At 42.0% G+C, this 23,073-nt stretch overlaps 2 protein-coding genes across 5 annotated transcripts in view; both read left to right on the forward strand.

Moving 5' to 3' along the window:
- Window positions 1-167: 167 nt before the first annotated feature.
- On the forward strand, window positions 168-4,048 carry LOC107220749 (dnaJ homolog subfamily A member 1). Of its 4 annotated transcripts, XM_046746779.1 has the most exons (6): window positions 168-327; window positions 872-1,088; window positions 1,291-1,591; window positions 1,957-2,296; window positions 2,385-2,826; window positions 3,181-4,048. In XM_046746779.1, the coding sequence occupies exons 2-5, from the start codon at window positions 957-959 to the stop codon at window positions 2,812-2,814; spliced, it is 1,203 nt and encodes a 400-aa protein (XP_046602735.1). In that variant the 5' UTR covers window positions 168-327; window positions 872-956; the 3' UTR covers window positions 2,815-2,826; window positions 3,181-4,048. The 4 variants fall into 4 exon arrangements, with proteins under 4 accessions (XP_046602735.1, XP_015514956.1, XP_015514971.1 ...); XM_015659470.2 differs by having other exon boundaries at window positions 2,385-4,048; XM_015659485.2 differs by having other exon boundaries at window positions 171-349; window positions 2,385-4,048.
- A 600-nt stretch (window positions 4,049-4,648) lies between these two features.
- The window catches only part of LOC107220491, a 145,161-nt gene continuing 126,736 nt past the window's right edge, over window positions 4,649-23,073 (forward strand). The window contains exons 1-2 of the mRNA XM_015659107.2: window positions 4,649-5,393; window positions 6,174-7,412. Coding sequence (XP_015514593.1) covers window positions 6,268-7,412 — 1,145 coding nt within the window. The 5' untranslated portion in view covers window positions 4,649-5,393; window positions 6,174-6,267. The remainder of the gene's footprint in view (window positions 5,394-6,173; window positions 7,413-23,073) is intronic.

Genomic DNA, 23,073 nt, shown 5'->3' on the forward strand with positions numbered 1-23,073 from the left:
GTTCGTTCCCGGGTGATCTTTGATAACTGCAGTCGAATATCTCGTTCGATTGTTCATTCAGCCGATCTTCGAGAGTCGAGTTACTGCCGGGGATTTGTTTAGCAAATGGCCACGAGACGTCGCGCTTTTCGCAATTGGCCTTCACCTCGCGTCTGATTGGTCCGTGACTTCGCATCGTGTGACGTCCATTGCTGCCTGAAGAAATTTCGAGAACGTGACAACGGTAATATTCGTGACAAACCGTCGCAAGTTCCGTAGTTTTTCACTGTCATTTCTGGCGAGAGTTTCACCGTCGTCAACCAGCAGCGCCTTTTGTTGCTGTCACAGGTAAAACTGCTACGTAAAGCTGGTAAATCTGTTTATTAAGGCATATTTTCATTCAACTAGAAATCTCCCAACGTAGCTACGGGATCAATACATTTTTTTCCAAAGAATTAATTCCCTTTTGCTGACTCGGGTATGTAGTTAAATCTTTCGTGTCCTTACATCGTGCTTCGTTCTATCCGAAGCGTCGTAATATTTATCAAATCGTTCTATTTTACGTGAAATTTGTCGGAATTTAATTCAGCGACACGAGGTACGAAGTGTGGTGTGTAGATTGCTAATACTCAGCTGATGACGTACTCTCATGGCGTGGTGAGACTTTTCTCGAATTTCAATAGAACATTCGCCTTCCGTCATGTTCATACGGACGAATCTTGTGAGCCTTACCGGTGACCTTAGGTCTCATTGTTTGCCTTTAGCTTTGCAGAGTAAAATTTCACGATAATTTTACACCTTGAATCGATGAATTAGTCAAATTTTCGTGTTCTATACATCCACGGATAGCGTGTCACAATGCTCTAGAATGCCTTCCTTTCTTCACTTGCAGCAGGTAATTGCGGTAACTTCAGCGAAACAAATCTTATCCCAATAAGGGTTGATATTCGGAGAGAAGCAGTAGACCTTGCGCAATCATGGTGAAAGAAACAACGTTCTACGATGTTCTTGGTGTGAAACCTGGCTGCGCTCAGGAAGACCTGAAAAAAGCCTACAGGAAACTTGCTCTGAAATATCATCCCGACAAAAATCCAAATGAAGGGGAGAGGGTCAGTATTCATTATCATTCCACTTCATTGCCATTTTTTCTGGCAAATATTGACTAAATATCGCACCATCATTAACCCAACACATCATTTATTTTTCTTTTCTGCTTGTGATTGAATTAAATAATCCTCCCTTTGTGGTTAGTGTTTACATAATTGAATACACGTGGAACATCTTCTGGACTTTTTCCAAATTCGTTTGCAGTTCAAGCAAATTTCACAAGCGTACGAAGTGTTGTCGAATCCAGAAAAGAAGCGTATATATGACCAAGGAGGAGAACAGGCATTGAAAGAAGGAGGAATGAGTGGTGGAGGTTTCTCTTCCCCCATGGACATCTTTGATATGTTCTTTGGGGGTGGATTTGGCGGTGGTAGAGGAGGTCGTCGAAGAGAGCGAAAGGGCCAGGATGTTATTCATCAGCTCTCTGTATCTCTCGAAGAACTTTACAAGGGGACTGTACGGAAATTGGCTCTACAAAAAAATGTTATTTGTGACAAGTGCGAAGGTAGGATTATAATTTCATTGACTATACTTTTTCATATTTTCTTGTTCTTTATTCTCCCTTCCACATTCCATTGTGTACTCATTGAATATTCTGGATATCAGAATGCGATGGGCCTGAATATCAGATGCGCATTTCATCCCAAGGTTACTGTACAAAGCTTGTTAGTTGTTATACACGTGTCTAGGTAATTATTGTACATGGAAAGGTTTCTAATGTAGTAGTTGAAGGTGCGCTAGACAAAGTATGGTCCGAATTTTCTGACATCATTTGTCCAAAGAATTTTGCTGTCTGTTTATAGGAAAGTTTCCATTGAGTCTTAATATTGTTATGACTATTTGTAAACAGTGTCTTTCGCAAATCAACAGGGATCGGTGGTAAGAAAGGTTCGGTAGAGCAATGCCCTACCTGCCGCGGTTCTGGGATGCAGGTACAAATTCAGCAACTTGCACCGGGAATGATCCAACAGCTTCAATCGATGTGCTCTGACTGCAAAGGGCAGGGAGAGCGTATTAACCCTCGTGATAGATGCAAGCATTGCAATGGACGTAAGACTGTGCGAGATAGAAAAATACTCGAGGTTCACGTTGACAAGGGGATGGTGGACGGGCAGAAAATTGTATTCACTGGAGAAGGTGATCAGGAGCCTGAGCTAGAACCAGGCGATATTGTTATCCTCCTTGATGAGAAGGAGCACGAGGTTTTCAAGTAAGTCTATTGTCTTTGGTGGTAGTATTCGGTGAACAAGTCAAGTTGCAGCGATACTATGATTTACCTGCAACTATTTTAACTTTAGACGAACGGGTAACGATTTGATCATGAGGATGCAGTTGGAGCTGGTTGAGGCACTTTGCGGTTTTCAAAAAGTAATTCGCACTCTCGATGACCGTGATTTGGTCGTGACATGCATCCCGGGTGAAGTGACAAAGCATGGCGACGTCAAATGCGTTTTAAACGAGGGAATGCCGGTTTACAAGGATCCCTTCACAAGGGGTCGGCTCATCATTCAATTCGTCGTTAACTTCCCGAAGATTATAGACCCGGTAATGATTCCAGCCCTTGAGCAATGCTTACCTCCTAGAGAAGAAGTTATGATTCCCGACGGCGCCGAAGAATGTATGCTGACGGACTTGGACCCCGAGCAAGAATCGAGACGGCGAAACACGCGGCAAGTTTACGAGGAGGACGAGGGTGGACCGTCTCGCGTTCAGTGCGCCACTCACTAACCGAATATTAATGTTAAGAGCTCTATTTCTATTTTATTCTCTACCTCGTTTATACACCTTGCGCACCTTAACTACACCTCAAGAATTCGGTAATAATGTGGGGGGCGATAATTTTTTTTTTCGTATGAACGTGATCATCCGGCAGTGTGCTGCCAAGCGGTTTTGCTGATGAAACCATAAAAATGGTATGGCGTGAGGCGCCGTGGTGGCGTTTAGCGTATTTGACTAAATTTAAACCTGAGGTTTAGTTACTTGCAATTACTTGGCTATTACGTTACGAAATTTATTTATTCTCAATTTACAGTGGCGAAAGTTAAGTAGTTCGTTTTCTTTTTTTTTTTCTTATTTTTGTCTCTTAATTCTCAGGTAAATTCCAATTGACGCGTCATGCCATCTTTGCTGACTTGAGAGATTCCTCGGAATTGATCTGATACAACAAATAAGAGTTGAAACTATTTCACAAAAATGTAAGTGTTTTCATAACATTACCTTTCCGCGATTATAGATATTTCAAATTCTTTTTCACCTTGCGATCAAACCCGTTTCCACGATGATATATTTCTAGTTTTGCTGATTTGCAAAATATACGTAGAAATAATTTATTTAACGCTGCTAAACTAAACTTATGTATATGGCATATTGGCGTTTATAAATTGTGCATTAAGCAAATGTGACAGGAAAAATTGGAACCATTGAGCAATATTCAAATACCAGTCGATGGAGTAAATAAATGTACACCGACAGACTCTGTCAGCTTCTAGTAAGAACGTGCCAATGTTCCCCTACGCAGGTAGATATAGTAGCTATATAGCGAAACTGATTCATTTTGAATCAAGGCTTTCTAGATTGTGATCATTTGTTGAAAATTTCACAATGACTGAAGCTATTCCTTTCTTGTTCCTTTAAATTATCACTACATGTCTCGTCGCAGGTAATAACTTGGTTAAAAAATTATCTCATTTTCGTTACTTTCGCTAGCGATAGGTGATAGTGATTGTCTCTGGTGATTGTCATACTTTGATTAGAAAATAACAATAATGATAATAACTATAAATGAATCTAGGCAAATTAATCAATGGGTTACCGTATGGTGCTCGTTATTGTTTCACTGATCTATGGTAAGGATCCGTAAAATTGAATAGGAGCGTGACACGTAATACTAAATGAATGTCTCCATAATTGTTTTACGATTGAATTACATAAATGGTATACCTTGAGTGTATTGCAACTGTGATTTTTTTTTTTTCTTTTTTAGACCATTTTAAACCTGGATTTAACTCGACGAGTTTTTACTGCATATTTTTTTTTTTTTTATTGTTTATCGCAACTTGAAACCGATCTTTCGCACATTCAACCGTTGTAACGGTAAGTCGTATAGTTTGTGTGCTCGGGCGTGATGTAATTCACAATACGTAATGCATAATTCGTAGGTAAATAAATTTTCCTCGAGTTTTTTTTTTTTCTGGAACGAAAGAAGATAATACTTTAGCGTAATTCCTGTGCTGAAACACCGTGAATAAAATTAATGAAAATGAAACGAAGACAAATTATTCTTGTTCTTCCAAATAAATCCCGGTTCAATCGAAGAGTCTGAAGACTATCCATCCGTGAATTCAATTGAATTCAATTTCTCGGCTTCCTGAATCTCGGCTCTGTAATGTGGGCGCTGACCACCGCGCCGTTCAGAGCGCTGTGAAATCGCTCCGTTTCGCGTCGCGTATCGATGTGAATGGGTCTTGTTACGACCGAGTTCGGCGCAGTCACGCAGCCAGGAGGGAGGGGAGGGGATACCGCGGCGTAGGTAAACCGTCGTCAGATGGCACGGGCGTAGTCCTCGATTGTTTTTGTGAAATGCATCATGGAACCATGAAAGCCGTGGTCCGTCGTCGAGACTCGAGATGCCGCAAAGGTTTCTGGGTATGCAGAGGGAGCCATATTTTTCCAATATCAGTTACGTGAAAATACAGCGGAGGGAAAGCATCTGCGGGATGGAATTTTTATTGGTATTGACGAAATAGAGTGGATTTTCAGGGTGAAAATCGTGCGCGTGTTTCGGTCTGCAGGGTCAGATTTGTCGCGCGTTGAGTGATTTTTTTTTTTTGTTTATTATAATTAATATCGTTACGTTAGTGTTTTGTTCCACGATTAAGGTGAAGTTTTAGTGAAAACATTGGTTCGGGACCGCGCAGGTGTTGGGAAGTTGTTTCGGCGACGGGGTTAACTTAACCGTGTTTCACAGTGCGAACGCGTAACGTAGCGCGACGTAACCGTAATGTAACGGTGATGACATCGATGTCATAACAATATCAATTGGTTAACATATTTTGTGCCCTAATTATATCACGATTCTGCACGTACACCGATACGTGTATAGATGTATATACATACATATACAATATACGTATATTGTGTATTAAACCACGGTGTGTAAAGATTATACATCCGTAGTGTGCAAGTGCAGCTCCTACTGGTCAGGGTTAATAGAGTGCCAGTGCCGCTATTGGATTATTTTCGTGTGTGATGTCAACTGGATTCAGTCGTTGTCTAGTTCGTACATATGCACCAAATGCGCAATTCAGGTTACTACGCATTTTTTTTCCACTTACACCGTCGTCTTCTTCGTCTACGTTACACCGCGACACCGTCGGTCGGTACGACTTCTCTCCTTTCCCTCGCGGTCTAGCATTTATAATTATTCTAAACATGCAGACAATTCGTATGCCTTTTATTTTACTATTCGGACTTTGTATCTCTTCTCCTCGACAGCAGCTGCCTGCCTGCCTGCCTGCCTGCTTGCTTGCCTGCTTGCCTGCTTGCCTGCTTGCCTGCCTGTCAGTTAGTCAGTCAGTCAGTCAGTCAGTCAGTCAGTCAGCTTCTCATCCAATGAATGACCTTGGGCATCGCCAACGCGACAACCGAGGTTTGACACAGATTCACTCGACTCGGGCCCTTGACGTAAACGCTATTTTACTCCGATTCGATTCAATTCAATTCGATTCAATTCACGTTTATTTATTTATTCATTTATTTATTTATTTATTCCCCTAGTTGAACTATGTTTCTTCCGCCCCTCCCTTCGCGGAATCGTCACTTGTAATTGTTGCACTTCACAGCTAGAAATGAATCTGGTGTAAACGGAAAAAAAATAGTAATCGTAATTTCTCAATTTTGGTTATCCCAGCAAGGATGGAGATTTTCAAGCCTTGGTGTATTCATAGAGCGTACATAATTTTCTGATATTTTTTTTTCCCTTCATTTTCTTTTTCTAATAAGTTTTCCGGTACCCAAACAAGTCGGCAACATATGGGTAGGAGGATGCAACGACGTTGACGTTGACACTGTATTTTCTGTGTTGCCAGAGGATGCCGCAGGGACTAGAGGAGTGTCGGAGGCGTGCGCTGTGTATACCAGTAATGTTGGTGGCGCGGCGCCCTGCACTGCTGGACCTGGACCATGGCCGGCAAGCCTGAGCAGATCCCGTCTCACCCTGTTCCCTCCCATCGCAACAATCAGCACCAATCGTCACTGCCAAATATACAGCAAAACAGTCTTCTAGTCTACGTTTCTGGTGATAACTTTGCCTATGCCACAGCGGTAGGTCAGAATCCTCCCGTTGGTTACCAGCAGGGATCCTACCACAATGCCTTGGTGCAATCGCAGGGACAAGTTTATCCAGCTAAAACTTACCCGGGTAAAAATATCACCAAACAAATAAATTCGATTGGAAACAATGCCCTGTCGGAACACGAAGAAGGTATCTCCAGATCTCAATCGTACTCCATTGTCGACAGAGCCAACGACGAAAACAGGCAGAGACCGATACCGATACTTGCAACCAATGGGACAGCTTACGATCAGGCAACCCTGACCAACGGTCATCGTTTGACGAGTCATGGGAACGGGACAGAGAGTAGTCTGGCGGATACGAATAGTAGTAAAAGTCCAGGACTAAGCGGCAGCGAAGAGCCGTTTGGAAAAGCGACGAGTTCTGATGAACAACGGAAAGTATTTTCTATGAGGGCGCCCCACAGGGTCAGCGGGGAGGCATGCAACGCCGCCTACCCCGTGGCACAATTGCCCGACGGGTACTTGCCGCCGGGTAAAATCGCCACATCACCAGGGGAGACGTGTTCAAGTGTCGTCAACGAAACTACTCCTATTACTTTTGTTCAGCATACCGGCGAGGAAGTTTATTCTCCAAGTAGTTTAGTGAACGACCATCGAGGCGTCGGTGTTAAGTGCGAGTTGAGTTCAAATTCGAATTCAAATTCTCTTTCGAATCAGACATTGGATTCTTGTCTGGATAATCAGATCAGCTTGGGGAGCGTCGGGCGGTGCGATTCTGTGCGATCGGATACAGCGGAATCTACTTACAGCAGCCTAAGTAGCCCCGAAAGTCAAAGCCAGTCACAAGAGTCACTGTCATTAAATTCGTGTCCACAGCAGGCTGTGAGATCATTGTTGCCGAACAACGTGCAGCATCATGTTGTGTTGAATATGAACAGTGGTGCCGTGAATCAGCAGCAACAACAAACATCTGTTTCTGTTCCTCAGGGGTGGAAGAGGATATGCACTAACGGTGTCATCATATATATCAGGTAAGGAATTTCCTGCTTTTTCTTGCTACTACTTTACTTTAAACTCATATTATTATATGAAGAAAAAATTCATGAGAGTAGTAAAAAATAATTTTGGGACTGATACACTCCTCGTTTGACAGCAAGTGAAACAAAATCCCTGACACGTACGATATACTGTTATTAGAATAATGCGGTTGATTTGCAGATATTACTTGATTACTGATAGATTTAATAATGTTGACAACTATTCTAGCTCTGTTTAACGGTTCGAAGTCTCGTTTTATCGAAGAGTATTTAAAAACTCTGTCGTCGTAGGCGCACATGTGGCGGGTTCATCCGATCCGATTAGGTGCTGGGGGAGCCTTAATTGGGATTTCCGGGTTTTCGGTCGTGTCTCTGCAACCGCCTGCCTTAATTACTCGATTTTTTTGCTACGAGTATTGGTACAAATATCATGCTGAAATGTTGAAACTGATTTGCGCAGGTTTCGGATCGGAAGATTTGATTTTTTCTTAGTTTTTTCTGAATTTCAATCGATAATTTCGTCCACTGGGGATGACTGTGAAAAAGTTCGAGAAATGAACATGTAATGCAACTTTTAACTCACAAATTGTCGGAAACAATTCACCCTCACTTTTTACCGTCTTTTCCCCTCTTTCTTCGGTCCTGGCTCACCTTACCCTCTGCTTTCTTTTTTCTTGTTGCATCACTTTAGTCATCTACATCTTTAAACCGTTCTTTATAACAAATGTTATTAGGTCAATAACTCAAATATTTTTCGATGCTTAGCTGTCGTTATGTTTTTTGTCATCGAGGAAAGAAATTTTATTTCTGTATGTATGTATAGTTATCATTAGGGTCGTTGACATGCTTATGTATAGGAATAGAATAGAAGCTCCAGTATAGTGTGTGAGATAATGTTATACATAATTATATACACATGTATACATAGTTTCTTTATTTCGATGTCTGAGGTCGGGTCACCATTCGTTCGTTAACTTTGGGGAAAGCGGAAAATTTCTGGCAGAGGCGCAACTCTCACACGTCGTATGGTGGCCACATATATAACTCATGCTGAAAATCTTAGGAAAATTTTCGTGGCGAAACATGACGTCACATCCGTTCCGGTTGAGCGAACCGCGTCGACGATTCTCCCTCGTCACAACTCGGTGGCAAACGTACCCGGCGGCGGGTCGGTGGTGGTGTATTTTTTCCGAGGGTAAGAAGTCACGCTTTAAAAGGCTACACAGGATTTAAAGACCTGAGACCTGCGGTCAAAGAATCGGGGAATTCCCCTGCCTGCCTCTCCTTGTCGTGTTAGGGACCCTCCGTATCCCTCCGAAAGTGGTCGTCGTCGTCGTCGACGCACTCTGAGAAGGAGAAACGGAGCCACGCTAGGCTTACAGAGCTAGGGTCTCTGTGCAAAGAATACGTGCTGTACAAAGGGTTCCGGCGATGGAGAGAAGATGAGAAGAGAAGGAAAGTCGCCTTTACTCACAGCTGACCTTCGTAAATTAGAATCCTACAGTAGAAGTCAGTGGAGAAGAATCTCCTCCTTTTCCTCGGTTACTCGGTTTTCCCATAAATTTTTGTGTCTACCTACATGGATAGTGCGAGTCAGGTAAAGTGCAAAAGGTAGCGAGGAAGGGGACTGGTCGTGCGGGTAGGCGTAGCGTTCATTCGGTCCACGTATACCTAAGACATATTACACGGAGAAGCGGAAAATTTTACCCTGATTCTTCTCACCGAAGATGATGCGAGAGAAGGACAAGAGAAGTCCGACATTGGGTGAAACTCTTCATGGGTATTTGCGGTGACTTTGAATCTGACCGTTCCATTCCTGGCAGTTCTCTTTAGACCCTCTTACCGCCTTTTTTGCCTTTATTTCGGGTCCGTCCACCGATTCTTTGATTTACAACTGCTGCCGCAGCTCGTGAATGTGGCGTAGAGGAGAATCCTCACAGCGATAGGTACGCCTAGTGCGTATTATTCGAGATTCACTAGTGGTGTGTGTGTGTGTGTGTGTGTGTGTGTGTGTGTGTGTGTGTGTGTGTGTGTGTGTGTGACCCATGTGCGTATTGCCCGTCAGGGGTGCCTATGTGGGTTACCTGGTGAAACTTGGATGGGAATTTCGTGTATGAATACGCAACATTAACGTAGTTTTTTATGATTGAATCGTACGCAATTAGCTTGAAACGTATGTACGACCACGACGAAGGCAGGACTGCACCGTTGGCTCTGGTTTTGGCCGTATAGGATCCGTCCAGATACTGTGTAGCTTTATTTTGAAAAATTTTGAATCTCCCCACCCAGAAAGGCTACGTCTCTTAAGCTGGAATAACCACTTTATCAAAATCGAAAATGACCTATACGGGTATTTAGTGCTCTTTAGTTGCTAATTTGTTCCCCAAATTTTGATTTTGTTGCTCCAGTGATTTCGCCGAAATTAAGGGCGATGTCAAGTTTAAAAAAAGTTGGCAAAGCCAGGCAAACGGATGACGGAATATTAACGAAAAAATTATGAGAATTGGTTGCTAATTAGTTGCTCAAACAATACACTCATTTCGAACTGAAAGAATCAACCCCTACTCCGGAAACCACCCCCAAGTCGTCACGTACAAACAATACGCTTGAAATGTAATTGAATGTACTGTACATTTTGTTTTCAACTAATAAATCACTGAATCACGTGAATATGTCGTATCACCGATTTTGTTGCTCAACCCCCAACACCCGAAACTCACCCCCATGCCAACGACGCTACACAGAAATGACAGAACGCGCGGATATAAAAATTCGTTAAAAATTGATTTCAGATCCGCGAATTAGTTGCTCTCGATGTACCGTATCACCGATTTTGTTGCTCAACCCCCAACACCCGAAACTCACCCCCATGCCAACGACGCTACACAGAAATGACAGAACGCGCGGATATAAAAATTCGTTAAAAATTGATTTCAGATCCGCGAATTAGTTGCTCTCGATGTACCGTATCACCGATTTTGTTGCTCAACCCCCAACACCCGAAACTCACCCCCATGCCAACGACGCTACACAGAAATGACAGAACGCGCGGATATAAAAATTCGTTAAAAATTGATTTCAGATCCGCGAATTAGTTGCTCTCGATGTACGGTATCACCGATTTTGTTGCTCAACCCCCAACACCCGAAACTCACCCCCATGCCAACGACGCTACACAGAAATGACAGAACGCGCGGATATAAAAATTCGTTAAAATTTGATTTCAGATCCGCGAATTAGTTGCTCTCGATGTACCGTATCACCGATTTTGTTGCTCAACCCCCAACACCCGAAACTCACCCCCATGCCAACGACGCTACACAGAAATGACAGAACGCGCGGATATAAAAATTCGTTAAAAATTGATTTCAGATCCGCGAATTAGTTGCTCTCGATGTACGGTATCACCGATTTTGTTGCTCAACCCCCAACACCCGAAACTCACCCCCATGCCAACGACGCTACACAGAAATGACAGAACGCGCGGATATAAAAATTCGTTAAAAATTGATTTCAGATCCGCGAATTAGTTGCTCTCGATGTACCGTATCACCGATTTTGTTGCTCAACCCCCAACACCCGAAACTCACCCCCATGCCAACGACGCTACACAGAAATGACAGAACGCGCGGATATAAAAATTCGTTAAAAATTGATTTCAGATCCGCGAATTAGTTGCTCTCGATGTACGGTATCACCGATTTTGTTGCTCAACCCCCAACACCCGAAACTCACCCCCATGCCAACGACGCTACACAGAAATGACAGAACGCGCGGATATAAAAATTCGTTAAAATTTGATTTCAGATCCGCGAATTAGTTGCTCTCGATGTACCGTATCACCGATTTTGTTGCTCAACCCCCAACACCCGAAACTCACCCCCATGCCAACGACGCTACACAGAAATGACAGAACGCGCGGATATAAAAATTCGTTAAAAATTGATTTCAGATCCGCGAATTAGTTGCTCTCGATGTACGGTATCACCGATTTTGTTGCTCAACCCCCAACACCCGAAACTCACCCCCATGCCAACGACGCTACACAGAAATGACAGAACGCGCGGATATAAAAATTCGTTAAAAATTGATTTCAGATCCGCGAATTAGTTGCTCTCGATGTACCGTATCACCGATTTTGTTGCTCAACCCCCAACACCCGAAACTCACCCCCATGCCAACGACGCTACGCAGAAATGACAGAACGCGCGGATATAAAAATTCGTTAAAAATTGATTTCAGATCCGCGAATTAGTTGCTCTCGATGTACGGTATCACCGATTTTGTTGCTCAACCCCCAACACCCGAAACTCACCCCCATGCCAACGACGCTACACAGAAATGACAGAACGCGCGGATATAAAAATTCGTTAAAAATTGATTTCAGATCCGCGAATTAGTTGCTCTCGATGTACCGTATCACCGATTTTGTTGCTCAACCCCCAACACCCGAAACTCACCCCCATGCCAACGACGCTACACAGAAATGACAGAACGCGCGGATATAAAAATTCGTTAAAAATTGATTTCAGATCCGCGAATTAGTTGCTCTCGATGTACCGTATCACCGATTTTGTTGCTCAACCCCCAACACCCGAAACTCACCCCCATGCCAACGACGCTACACAGAAATGACAGAACGCGCGGATATAAAAATTCGTTAAAAATTGATTTCAGATCCGCGAATTAGTTGCTCTCGATGTACCGTATCACCGATTTTGTTGCTCAACCCCCAACACCCGAAACTCACCCCCATGCCAACGACGCTACACAGAAATGACAGAACGCGCGGATATAAAAATTCGTTAAAAATTGATTTCAGATCCGCGAATTAGTTGCTCTCGATGTACCGTATCACCGATTTTGTTGCTCAACCCCCAACACCCGAAACTCACCCCCATGCCAACGACGCTACGCAGAAATGACAGAACGCGCGGATATAAAAATTCGTTAAAAATTGATTTCAGATCCGCGAATTAGTTGCTCTCGATGTACCGTATCACCGATTTTGTTGCTCAACCCCCAACACCCGAAACTCACCCCCATGCCAACGACGCTACACAGAAATGACAGAACGCGCGGATATAAAAATTCGTTAAAAATTGATTTCAGATCCGCGAATTAGTTGCTCTCGATGTACCGTATCACCGATTTTGTTGCTCAACCCCCAACACCCGAAACTCACCCCCATGCCAACGACGCTACACAGAAATGACAGAACGCGCGGATATAAAAATTCGTTAAAAATTGATTTCAGATCCGCGAATTAGTTGCTCTCGATGTACCGTATCACCGATTTTGTTGCTCAACCCCCAACACCCGAAACTCACCCCCATGCCAACGACGCTACACAGAAATGACAGAACGCGCGGATATAAAAATTCGTTAAAAATTGATTTCAGATCCGCGAATTAGTTGCTCTCGATGTACCGTATCACCGATTTTGTTGCTCAACCCCCAACACCCGAAACTCACCCCCATGCCAACGACGCTACACAGAAATGACAGAACGCGCGGATATAAAAATTCGTTAAAAATTGATTTCAGATCCGCGAATTAGTTGCTCTCGATGTACCGTATCACCGATTTTGTTGCTCAACCCCCAACACCCGAAACTCACCCCCATGCCAACTACGTACAGAAAAGTGATGGAACGCACGTTTTCCATTGATATGCTGTTATTAGGATTCTGCCGTTCCACCCTTTATTCATTAAAATCACCCCTTTGTCAACTTATCTTGATAAAAATTAGAGTTTCACGTGTCAAAGTTGCTCGGCTCTATATCTAATGTCCAAAGTTAACGCTGCTGATGAGATTGCCATGATCGGAGAATGAGCTCGCGCACGAGTCTTATCCACTTTACAACTCGGCTTTCCAATCCAACTATTCTTGCTGTAATAATGTGTCGAGTTTAATAGTTTTGAGTGCCTGTAGAACGCCCAATATTATTTTATTCTCCCAATGTAATTCCTCGTGGCTTGACAGGCGTTTATGTCTATGGTATGTTAATGACATGTGTCGGTTGTTCCGCGATTATTTCAACAGCATTTCATTTCACCTCTAGTCTCATTTGTTCATTTGTAGAGGATTTTGTAGTCTTTCTACACCTTTAGAGGACGGTAACACCCATACACGGGGGCAACGCATGATCGACACTTTACCCATAACAGTTTCAACATATTAGATACCATTTTTATGCATTTTCTAAAGGAGACCAAGAATCCGAAATCCCTGTCCTCCAAACTTATCACCTCCGCTCTCGTATCAATTTCCCAAAGAGGTACTGATATAATATGTCGTATACAAATATCTGAAAAAAGTCTCATTTTACGCAACAAGAATGCCAGAAGATGTATTCCTGTGATTTAATTACCACTTATTGCAGGTATACATATCCTTGCATCATTTCCACTCAAAACAAAAGATTTTTTAACAATAAATAATTAATATAAACTGAAACTTGGATAAAGATGAGATTTATATAACTGTATATGTCATGAAAAACAAGAAAATCCAAATATCATTCAAGGCCGAGTAAAAATGGGTCACGTATTGTAATGCAGTCTCAGGTAACCCTGTAATGTTTTTTTTTTTTTTATGCAATAACGGAATAACGCACATATTTCTGAAAATCTCAGAACTTGTAATTTATATTGGTGACTTGGAATTATGTCCAAGATGACCGTCGTTGGCATGGGGGTGAGTTTCGGGTGTTGGGGGTTGAGCAACAAAATCGGTGATACGGTACATCGAGAGCAACTAATTCGCGGATCTGAAATCAATTTTTAACGAATTTTTATATCCGCGCGTTCTGTCATTTCTGTGTAGCGTCGTTGGCATGGGGGTGAGTTTCGGGTGTTGGGGGTTGAGCAACAAAATCGGTGATACCGTACATTGAGAGCAACTAATTCGCGGATCTGAAATCAATTTTTAACGAATTTTTATATCCGCGCGTTCTGTCATTTCTGCGTAGCGTCGTTGGCATGGGGGTGAGTTTCGGGTGTTGGGGGTTGAGCAACAAAATCGGTGATACGGTACATCGAGAGCAACTAATTCGCGGATCTGAAATCAATTTTTAACGAATTTTTATATCCGCGCGTTCTGTCATTTCTGTGTAGCGTCGTTGGCATGGGGGTGAGTTTCGGGTGTTGGGGGTTGAGCAACAAAATCGGTGATACGGTACATCGAGAGCAACTAATTCGCGGATCTGAAATCAATTTTTAACGAATTTTTATATCCGCGCGTTCTGTCATTTCTGCGTAGCGTCGTTGGCATGGGGGTGAGTTTCGGGTGTTGGGGGTTGAGCAACAAAATCGGTGATACGGTACATCGAGAGCAACTAATTCGCGGATCTGAAATCAATTTTTAACGAATTTTTATATCCGCGCGTTCTGTCATTTCTGTGTAGCGTCGTTGGCATGGGGGTGAGTTTCGGGTGTTGGGGGTTGAGCAACAAAATCGGTGATACCGTACATCGAGAGCAACTAATTCGCGGATCTGAAATCAATTTTTAACGAATTTTTATATCCGCGCGTTCTGTCATTTCTGTGTAGCGTCGTTGGCATGGGGGTGAGTTTCGGGTGTTGGGGGTTGAGCAACAAAATCGGTGATACGGTACATCGAGAGCAACTAATTCGCGGATCTGAAATCAATTTTTAACGAATTTTTATATCCGCGCGTTCTGTCATTTCTGCGTAGCGTCGTTGGCATGGGGGTGAGTTTCGGGTGTTGGGGGTTGAGCAACAAAATCGGTGATACGGTACATCGAGAGCAACTAATTCGCGGATCTGAAATCAATTTTTAACGAATTTTTATATCCGCGCGTTCTGTCATTTCTGTGTAGCGTCGTTGGCATGGGGGTGAGTTTCGGGTGTTGGGGGTTGAGCAACAAAATCGGTGATACGGTACATCGAGAGCAACTAATTCGCGGATCTGAAATCAATTTTTAACGAATTTTTATATCCGCGCGTTCTGTCATTTCTGCGTAGCGTCGTTGGCATGGGGGTGAGTTTCGGGTGTTGGGGGTTGAGCAACAAAATCGGTGATACGGTACATCGAGAGCAACTAATTCGCGGATCTGAAATCAATTTTTAACGAATTTTTATATCCGCGCGTTCTGTCATTTCTGTGTAGCGTCGTTGGCATGGGGGTGAGTTTCGGGTGTTGGGGGTTGAGCAACAAAATCGGTGATACGGTACATCGAGAGCAACTAATTCGCGGATCTGAAATCAATTTTTAACGAATTTTTATATCCGCGCGTTCTGTCATTTCTGTGTAGCGTCGTTGGCATGGGGGTGAGTTTCGGGTGTTGGGGGTTGAGCAACAAAATCGGTGATACGGTACATCGAGAGCAACTAATTCGCGGATCTGAAATCAATTTTTAACGAATTTTTATATCCGCGCGTTCTGTCATTTCTGTGTAGCGTCGTTGGCATGGGGGTGAGTTTCGGGTGTTGGGGGTTGAGCAACAAAATCGGTGATACCGTACATCGAGAGCAACTAATTCGCGGATCTGAAATCAATTTTTAACGAATTTTTATATCCGCGCGTTCTGTCATTTCTGCGTAGCGTCGTTGGCATGGGGGTGAGTTTCGGGTGTTGGGGGTTGAGCAACAAAATCGGTGATACGGTACATCGAGAGCAACTAATTCGCGGATCTGAAATCAATTTTTAACGAATTTTTATATCCGCGCGTTCTGTCATTTCTGTGTAGCGTCGTTGGCATGGGGGTGAGTTTCGGGTGTTGGGGGTTGAGCAACAAAATCGGTGATACGGTACATCGAGAGCAACTAATTCGCGGATCTGAAATCAATTTTTAACGAATTTTTATATCCGCGCGTTCTGTCATTTCTGCGTAGCGTCGTTGGCATGGGGGTGAGTTTCGGGTGTTGGGGGTTGAGCAACAAAATCGGTGATACGGTACATCGAGAGCAACTAATTCGCGGATCTGAAATCAATTTTTAACGAATTTTTATATCCGCGCGTTCTGTCATTTCTGTGTAGCGTCGTTGGCATGGGGGTGAGTTTCGGGTGTTGGGGGTTGAGCAACAAAATCGGTGATACGACATATTCACGTGATTCAGTGATTTATTAGTTGAAAACAAAATGTACAGTACATTCAATTACATTTCAAGCGTATTGTTTGTACGTGACGACTTGGGGGTGGTTTCCGGAGCAGGGGTTGATTCTTTCAGTTCGAAATGAGTGTATTGTTTGAGCAACTAATTAGCAACCAATTCTCATAATTTTTTCGTTAATATTCCGTCATCCGTTTGCCTGGCTTTGCCAACTTTTTTTAAACTTGACATCGCCCTCAATTTCGGCGAAATCACTGGAGCAACAAAATCAAAATTTGGGGAACAAATTAGCAACTAAAGAGCACTAAATACCCATATAGGTCATTTTCGATTTTGATGAAGTGGTTATTCCAGCTTAAGAGACGTAGAAAGGCACGTGCTTCAAAGAGAAAAATTTTTTTTAGACAGTACAAAATTTATATTATTCTACGAGACCCGAAGAAACAAATGACGCCCCCTTTTTCAAGTGTATCTATTTATTACGGAAGCACGACATTGAAACTCGTAACTGCAAATGAGATAGTATTACGCGCGGAAAAATGAGTCCAAATACATCAATTGTAAAATCACGTATCGCAGACTAACAATAAGATCCCCCCACCCTCATACTAGCTACGTGGCTTATGCAGGACAGTCTAATAGCAAGCAGCCTCGTAACTGCAGACGAACACGTTATAAAAAACGTCTGCAATTTTTACCTTATTATTATATTATACGTGCATTGATTTCGGCGTCCGTCTATGGTGTCGAAATCTATCGAGCATAATTATACGGTGTGTAGGATATAATCCATCTATCACCACCGTTGTCCTTCTTATTCTGAAATCTTCAACTTTTAGCATTGATTATTATTAAATGACTCTTTCGGTTGCATCATTGAATATGTTCGTACGTTTTTATATTCTTCGTCATCTCTGCGGTCATGTCCGTCCATCATGTTGTGTCAAGTGAATCGTGTTTCCGGACGGTTTAACATTGCCGAATAAAAAAAAAAGAAAATGTATTTTGAAGGATAGGTCGACGTAGACGGAGATTACACGGATTGTTTTGAGATAGACGTTTATTAAAATTAAAACTTGACGCGTTAATGCTACAGACCCAACGGTTGCTCGGGAGGAGGGACTGTCCTCTGTTCTTCATTACTCCTGTCTACCTCAACGTTCATTCTACTATGCAGAGGGCACCACGAATCAATAAACCTTACAGATTTTTTTTTTGTAAACTCTCTGGAACACAAGTCGATTATTTTTATTAATATGGTGATTGATAATTTAGCGCACAGAGGGTGAAGATAGAACAAAAACCGTTCCATTCGCCAGTATATGGGAAATTTCGTATGGTTTTTAAAATCCCACCTGAATTGTAGTTACCCAGCGTTGATTATCTCTCGTTCTCGCATCATCGCATATTATTATCATCATCGGTACCGTTGTTATTGTCAGGATGTATAACTATTACTCTGTGTGTCGAAGTAGGTATATAATATGGAAACGTCGGCGGCGGCGGTCGTTGATTTTTTCCATCTTTTCATACAATAGTAGTCGAACTGCCACTTCGTCGATAGGAGACGAAACGTGAGGTGACGTAACGTAGCGTTGGTTGGTTGGTCGGAGAAGGAGAAGGCGAGGATTGTGCAATTCGAGTGAGGAACGTAAGAATGAAAAAAAAATAAATAACAAATAAAACGAAAGAAAGAAAAAAAATTGGACAAAGTAAGGCTCTCGGCGTACACGTGCAGAGAGGCAGCAGCAGCAGCAGCAGCTTGGAATCTTTCGCTACTCTGAGTTTATCAAACGACGACGATGCGAGAGCGAGTAAGAAACCGAGATAGATCGGTACGTTGTATATGTTACATATGTGTGTGTGTGTGTGTGATGTGCTGTTGCGTTGCGTAATAACGAACAAACGACGCGACGAGCAGCCAGCCGGTCGTGTATACATATAACGATTACGCAAATGTGATAATTAATTACCAGTGTTTCCCTTCCTCCCTTCCCCCGGCGCTGCTTACCGCCCCACTGCCGCTTAATAACTCGCGTTAAATAATTCGCTAAACACGCGAAATAAATACTGCACCAGCCCTTGTAATGTATGCATGTGTGGCATGTATGTATGTGACATGATCGTGGCGAGACTGCTTGCCGCAATAAACAGCGCGAGTGCGAATGCGCATCATCGTCGCGTGTCGTCCGATCCGCGACGTTGAAAGAAAACACTTTGTAGGCATCGCGTGTATGTGCGTGTGCATGTTTACAGGTTGTTACGTTGAAACTATCTATAGTTTGTAATATACGGGTAGTAGGTAGGTAAATAGACTAATGTATGTATCATTTGCAATACTGTCGTATAGGGGAACGTGGGAAACAATGGACCCCTTTAAAAATTTTGACAAAAAAAAAAGCAATTTTTTTTACACTTCGAGATATTATTAGAGGTTGGTTTAATATGCGTTAAATTGAAGTATGCAACATTCTTTTAGGACAAGAAAACATATTCTTAAAGATTTATTAACAATGATATTTTAGACAAAGGTCATTTGCTCCAGAATATACATTTTTTTGGTCGTACATATTGATAGATAATCAATGATTCATTCAATTCAGGTAGAATTAAAGGATGCTGAGTCATGAAAAAAAATTAAAGAAATTTTTCTCATTTTTTGGAGGGGGACCATTCGTGCCCTAGATTTTTCCCCCCCTCAAATCATGGCGATATAACGATCAATTTATTCGTTATAGATCGAAACAACTTGTACCCGGTGTTTAAAAGTCACAAAAATAATCAGCGGCTTAGGGGGTCAGTCGTGGTGCTCGACGTTCCCCTTCGTGTTCTTTGCAATGCATTCATCTGATATTGAATGATTAACGCGATTTTAGAATCCGTATCACATCCTTGGTTTGGTTCTTAGCTCTAGTTATAATTACACTTTTAGATTTCTACTTTTTTCTCGTGAGTGGACGGGACTTGATCTGTTTTAACGAATTTTAAAATCCATCGAAATAGTTGAATTATAGAAGTCGAGAGTGAAAAGGCAGAAAACAGAAAGCATGGAAATGCAAAATATATGAGAATCTTCGAGATTCCGACGGTTCCATATTTTGGCTCGCCATTCTCTTTCATCTTTCTACATTTTCACTTTTGCGCATTGGGACTTCTTCTACATTCTGAATTTCTATGAAATAGATTTCTGCGTAATTAAAAATTCGATATTTAACGTGCATAATAATATACAGATATTTCTTTTCATTCAGCTGTAGCGTGATGTCGGAATTTATTCGCAACACTGGGCTCGGAGTGAGTTATTTATAGGCAACGAGACAGAAGCGAATAGCGAACGGCAATGGTTGATAGCTATATTTGTTCAGGGATAATCGTTATCGTGAATTTAGACGCAAATCAGCTTTCTCGATCTCGTTCGTTTGAGAACAAGATTTATTATTTTTACCGTTTGAATATTACGACGTGACGGATTGTTCAGTAGGGAGCAGCAGCAACAACAACACTGGATAATGTGTCGAATCGCTGTCTCGGATCTCTTTCAGGTCTTACGAAATATGTATGACGATTTTTATACTTCTCATGCATGTATACAAGGGACCCAAGACGAACGCAATTTGGTGTGTGTATCCAAAAATTAATCGAACACGACTCGATTGAATCGGTAAAAATTAATCGATTATTTCGTATTTTTTTTAAACGGTGCATATAAAACCAAAATGTCTCAATATCGGAAAAGTTTTTTGATAACTTATAGTTTCATTCAAAATATTTTTCAATTTCGGATGAACAATACTGATTTATCATTCACTTCAAATAGTTACTTAGCAAGTAATACAGTGATAATAATTGATACTTTAACCAGCTAAATTGATATTACATTGCGTCGATCATGGGAGTAAAAAACAAAAACCGTTTGAGAGGAAAAATAATCGAGTCGGTCGAATAATCGAGTTTGAAAATAATCGATTATCCTCAATTAATCGAGAAAAAATAATGAATTTAATCGAAAATCGATTATTTTTGGTGATTCTTAGCGTGTATGTTCCTTTTTCTCCCAGTTATGCAAAAATTCTTTGGATCATTGTAAAACCTTTTTCAATAGAAATCGGCATTTCATGTACCAGGCTATGAGCAGGTTGACATTTACTTTAGCGCGTCGACTTGCGACACCGTTGGTTGGCGCAGACGGTTTCGTACCGGTCCGCAAATCCGGCGGTCGCGAGTTCGAGTCCCGCGTCGAGTAATAACAAAAATCAATTTACGAAGTTTTGTTCCACTTGAAACGAGAAGAGATATCGACATTTGCAATTGTATCAAATGTCGCGTAAATGAATAAAGAAATAATATGAGCGCCCGATGATGACACGGATAAAACCTTTCAAAGGCTTCGTTTGGCCAGAGACAATCTAGCAGAAGAGGCCCACGAGCTGGGTACCTAGTTACCGCGTCGTTGTTAGCCTCGGGAAGGTCTGAGACAAGGTCGTTAAACGCTCCAGCAGGGCGACCCCGGCGTCTCGGGGTGCGGGGGAACCAGAAAAAGCGACGGGGGGCGAAGCGTCGCCTGGGAAGCTGGCGTCGTATTCGCAGCCGAGGCAAATTTCGCCCCTCTGTCGATGGAATTTACCCCCGTGACCGGCAATTTTAGTACAATCCGCAAGCCCCGCTCGAAAGGCGGGGAACTCAATTCAGACTAATCTGTCTCTGGCCGTATAATGACGAGTGCTGCTCTGAGGGCTTTTTTAAACTTTCCATTTCTCTGTTTTCAGAGAAAAAAGAAAGTTATTTTGATCACACCGAAAATGAAATTTTTATATTTCATTAGATTTCGACGTTTCTACGTACGTATATGATAAATTTTTTTGTTCGTCGATATCTCGAGAAGAAGTTACCGGATTTCAATGATTTTTGTCTCAATCGACGCGGCTTTTCCAAACTTAAAATTGATTAGATTTTGGCTTCGATCGGTTCCGTACTTTTTCAATTATTCAAATAATAAAATTTCAAAAAATCAAACAAAAATGATGATATCTTGAGAATGGACGGATGGATTTGAATGAAAATTCGTACTGCGAGGTTTTTTAGGTCACTTATTACGCATCTAAGGTTAAATTTGCGAAATTTACATTTGGCGCATTCAATAAGCTGGAAAAAAAACTAAAAACATTTGAATTTTGAAGAAAATTTGTTACTCACCGGTTTGTTACGTGGCTGATAACGAATCTGAAGTCAAATTGCGAAATCCAAAATGTCGATCCAATATGGTAGTAAATTCTAAAAATATTCCGATTTTGGTAAAGATTGGTGGGCAGAAGTTTTTTGGGTCACCGATAACGAATCGAAGGTCAGACTTTCAAATTTGTAATATTGGATTCATTGTAGTGGTAAAGAATAAAAAAATCGTTATTTTCATGCAACATGGTATCCGAGGGCTTTAAAATCGTTGACCACGAATCTGAATTTGTAACTCGAAATTCGAATTGGATATTGTTATTTGTTTTTTATATAAACTTGGACTCTGCGGTTTGAGAAACGAAAGTTCGAGGGCTGGCTCATGGCCAGTTTAAAACTGCTTGTTTTAAAATCATTCACTCTCATATCCCACCTGCAGCTATTTACTTGTTCATCCGTTCTTTTTATCTCACTCTTTTAATTCATCTGATTTTTAACCGTATTCCGGAGAATTCGTTTATTCACATTTTTCATTTTCACATGTAAAATTAAACACTTTGGATAGATAGGAAGGAAGTCCTTATTAATTGCATTCTGGGAATCGCGAGGAATAACTTTTAGCCTCGTAAACGGAACTAAGTCACTCTCTCTCTCTCTCTGTCTCTGTCTCTCCCTTTCTCAGATGCTAACAAACGTGTGTGGTAATTAGTTAGCTTAATTATCATTGTACACCACGGCGGTCCCGCCGTCTTCTCTTCCACGTGCAATTACATATTAAATTAACAGCCAAGGCAGCAGCCGTTCCTTCCGTTGAGGAAAGCATCAAACTGCTGTTGTTTCTAAGCTGTCTACTTTTGTTATCTAACAACGCGCATAAGGCGGGGACCCCATTTACAAACTTAAACATGCGGTGGCACCCTCCGATATATACACGCGCAGGTACGCACGTCTTGCGGTTAAACCCGGGTCGCATGCCGCTCCTTTGCTTTTTCTCTCTACATATGTCCTTTAGTTAGTACGCAGCGAGAGCGAGAACGACCCGGATCGAGACGGTGAGATAATTGTACCGAATTAACCGCAGAATTTTGTGCAGAACTTTTTACGAGACAACTCGCTTCGTTTCAAGACTCCTTTATCTTCTCCTTTTCCCTGTAAGTATACCTACTGTATCGTACTACGAAACAGACGATAATTCAAACTGGTCAGGCTATACGTGAATCAATTTCTCAGCTTCTGTTTACCTGCCTGTATACGTGATGTAGATTTGTGAAAACTGCAACGGACGATAACGCAACTCCGCATAAATAGTAAAAGCTTTTCAATTTGACGTTAATTACGTTAATGCCGATACAGTCCATTCTGCCGACTCACTGACAATGTGGGGCTACATGTTGATTAGTTTGTTGTT

This window comes from Neodiprion lecontei, chromosome 1 (assembly GCF_021901455.1).
Source record: "Neodiprion lecontei isolate iyNeoLeco1 chromosome 1, iyNeoLeco1.1, whole genome shotgun sequence".
Taxonomy (NCBI): Eukaryota; Metazoa; Arthropoda; class Insecta; order Hymenoptera; family Diprionidae; genus Neodiprion; species Neodiprion lecontei.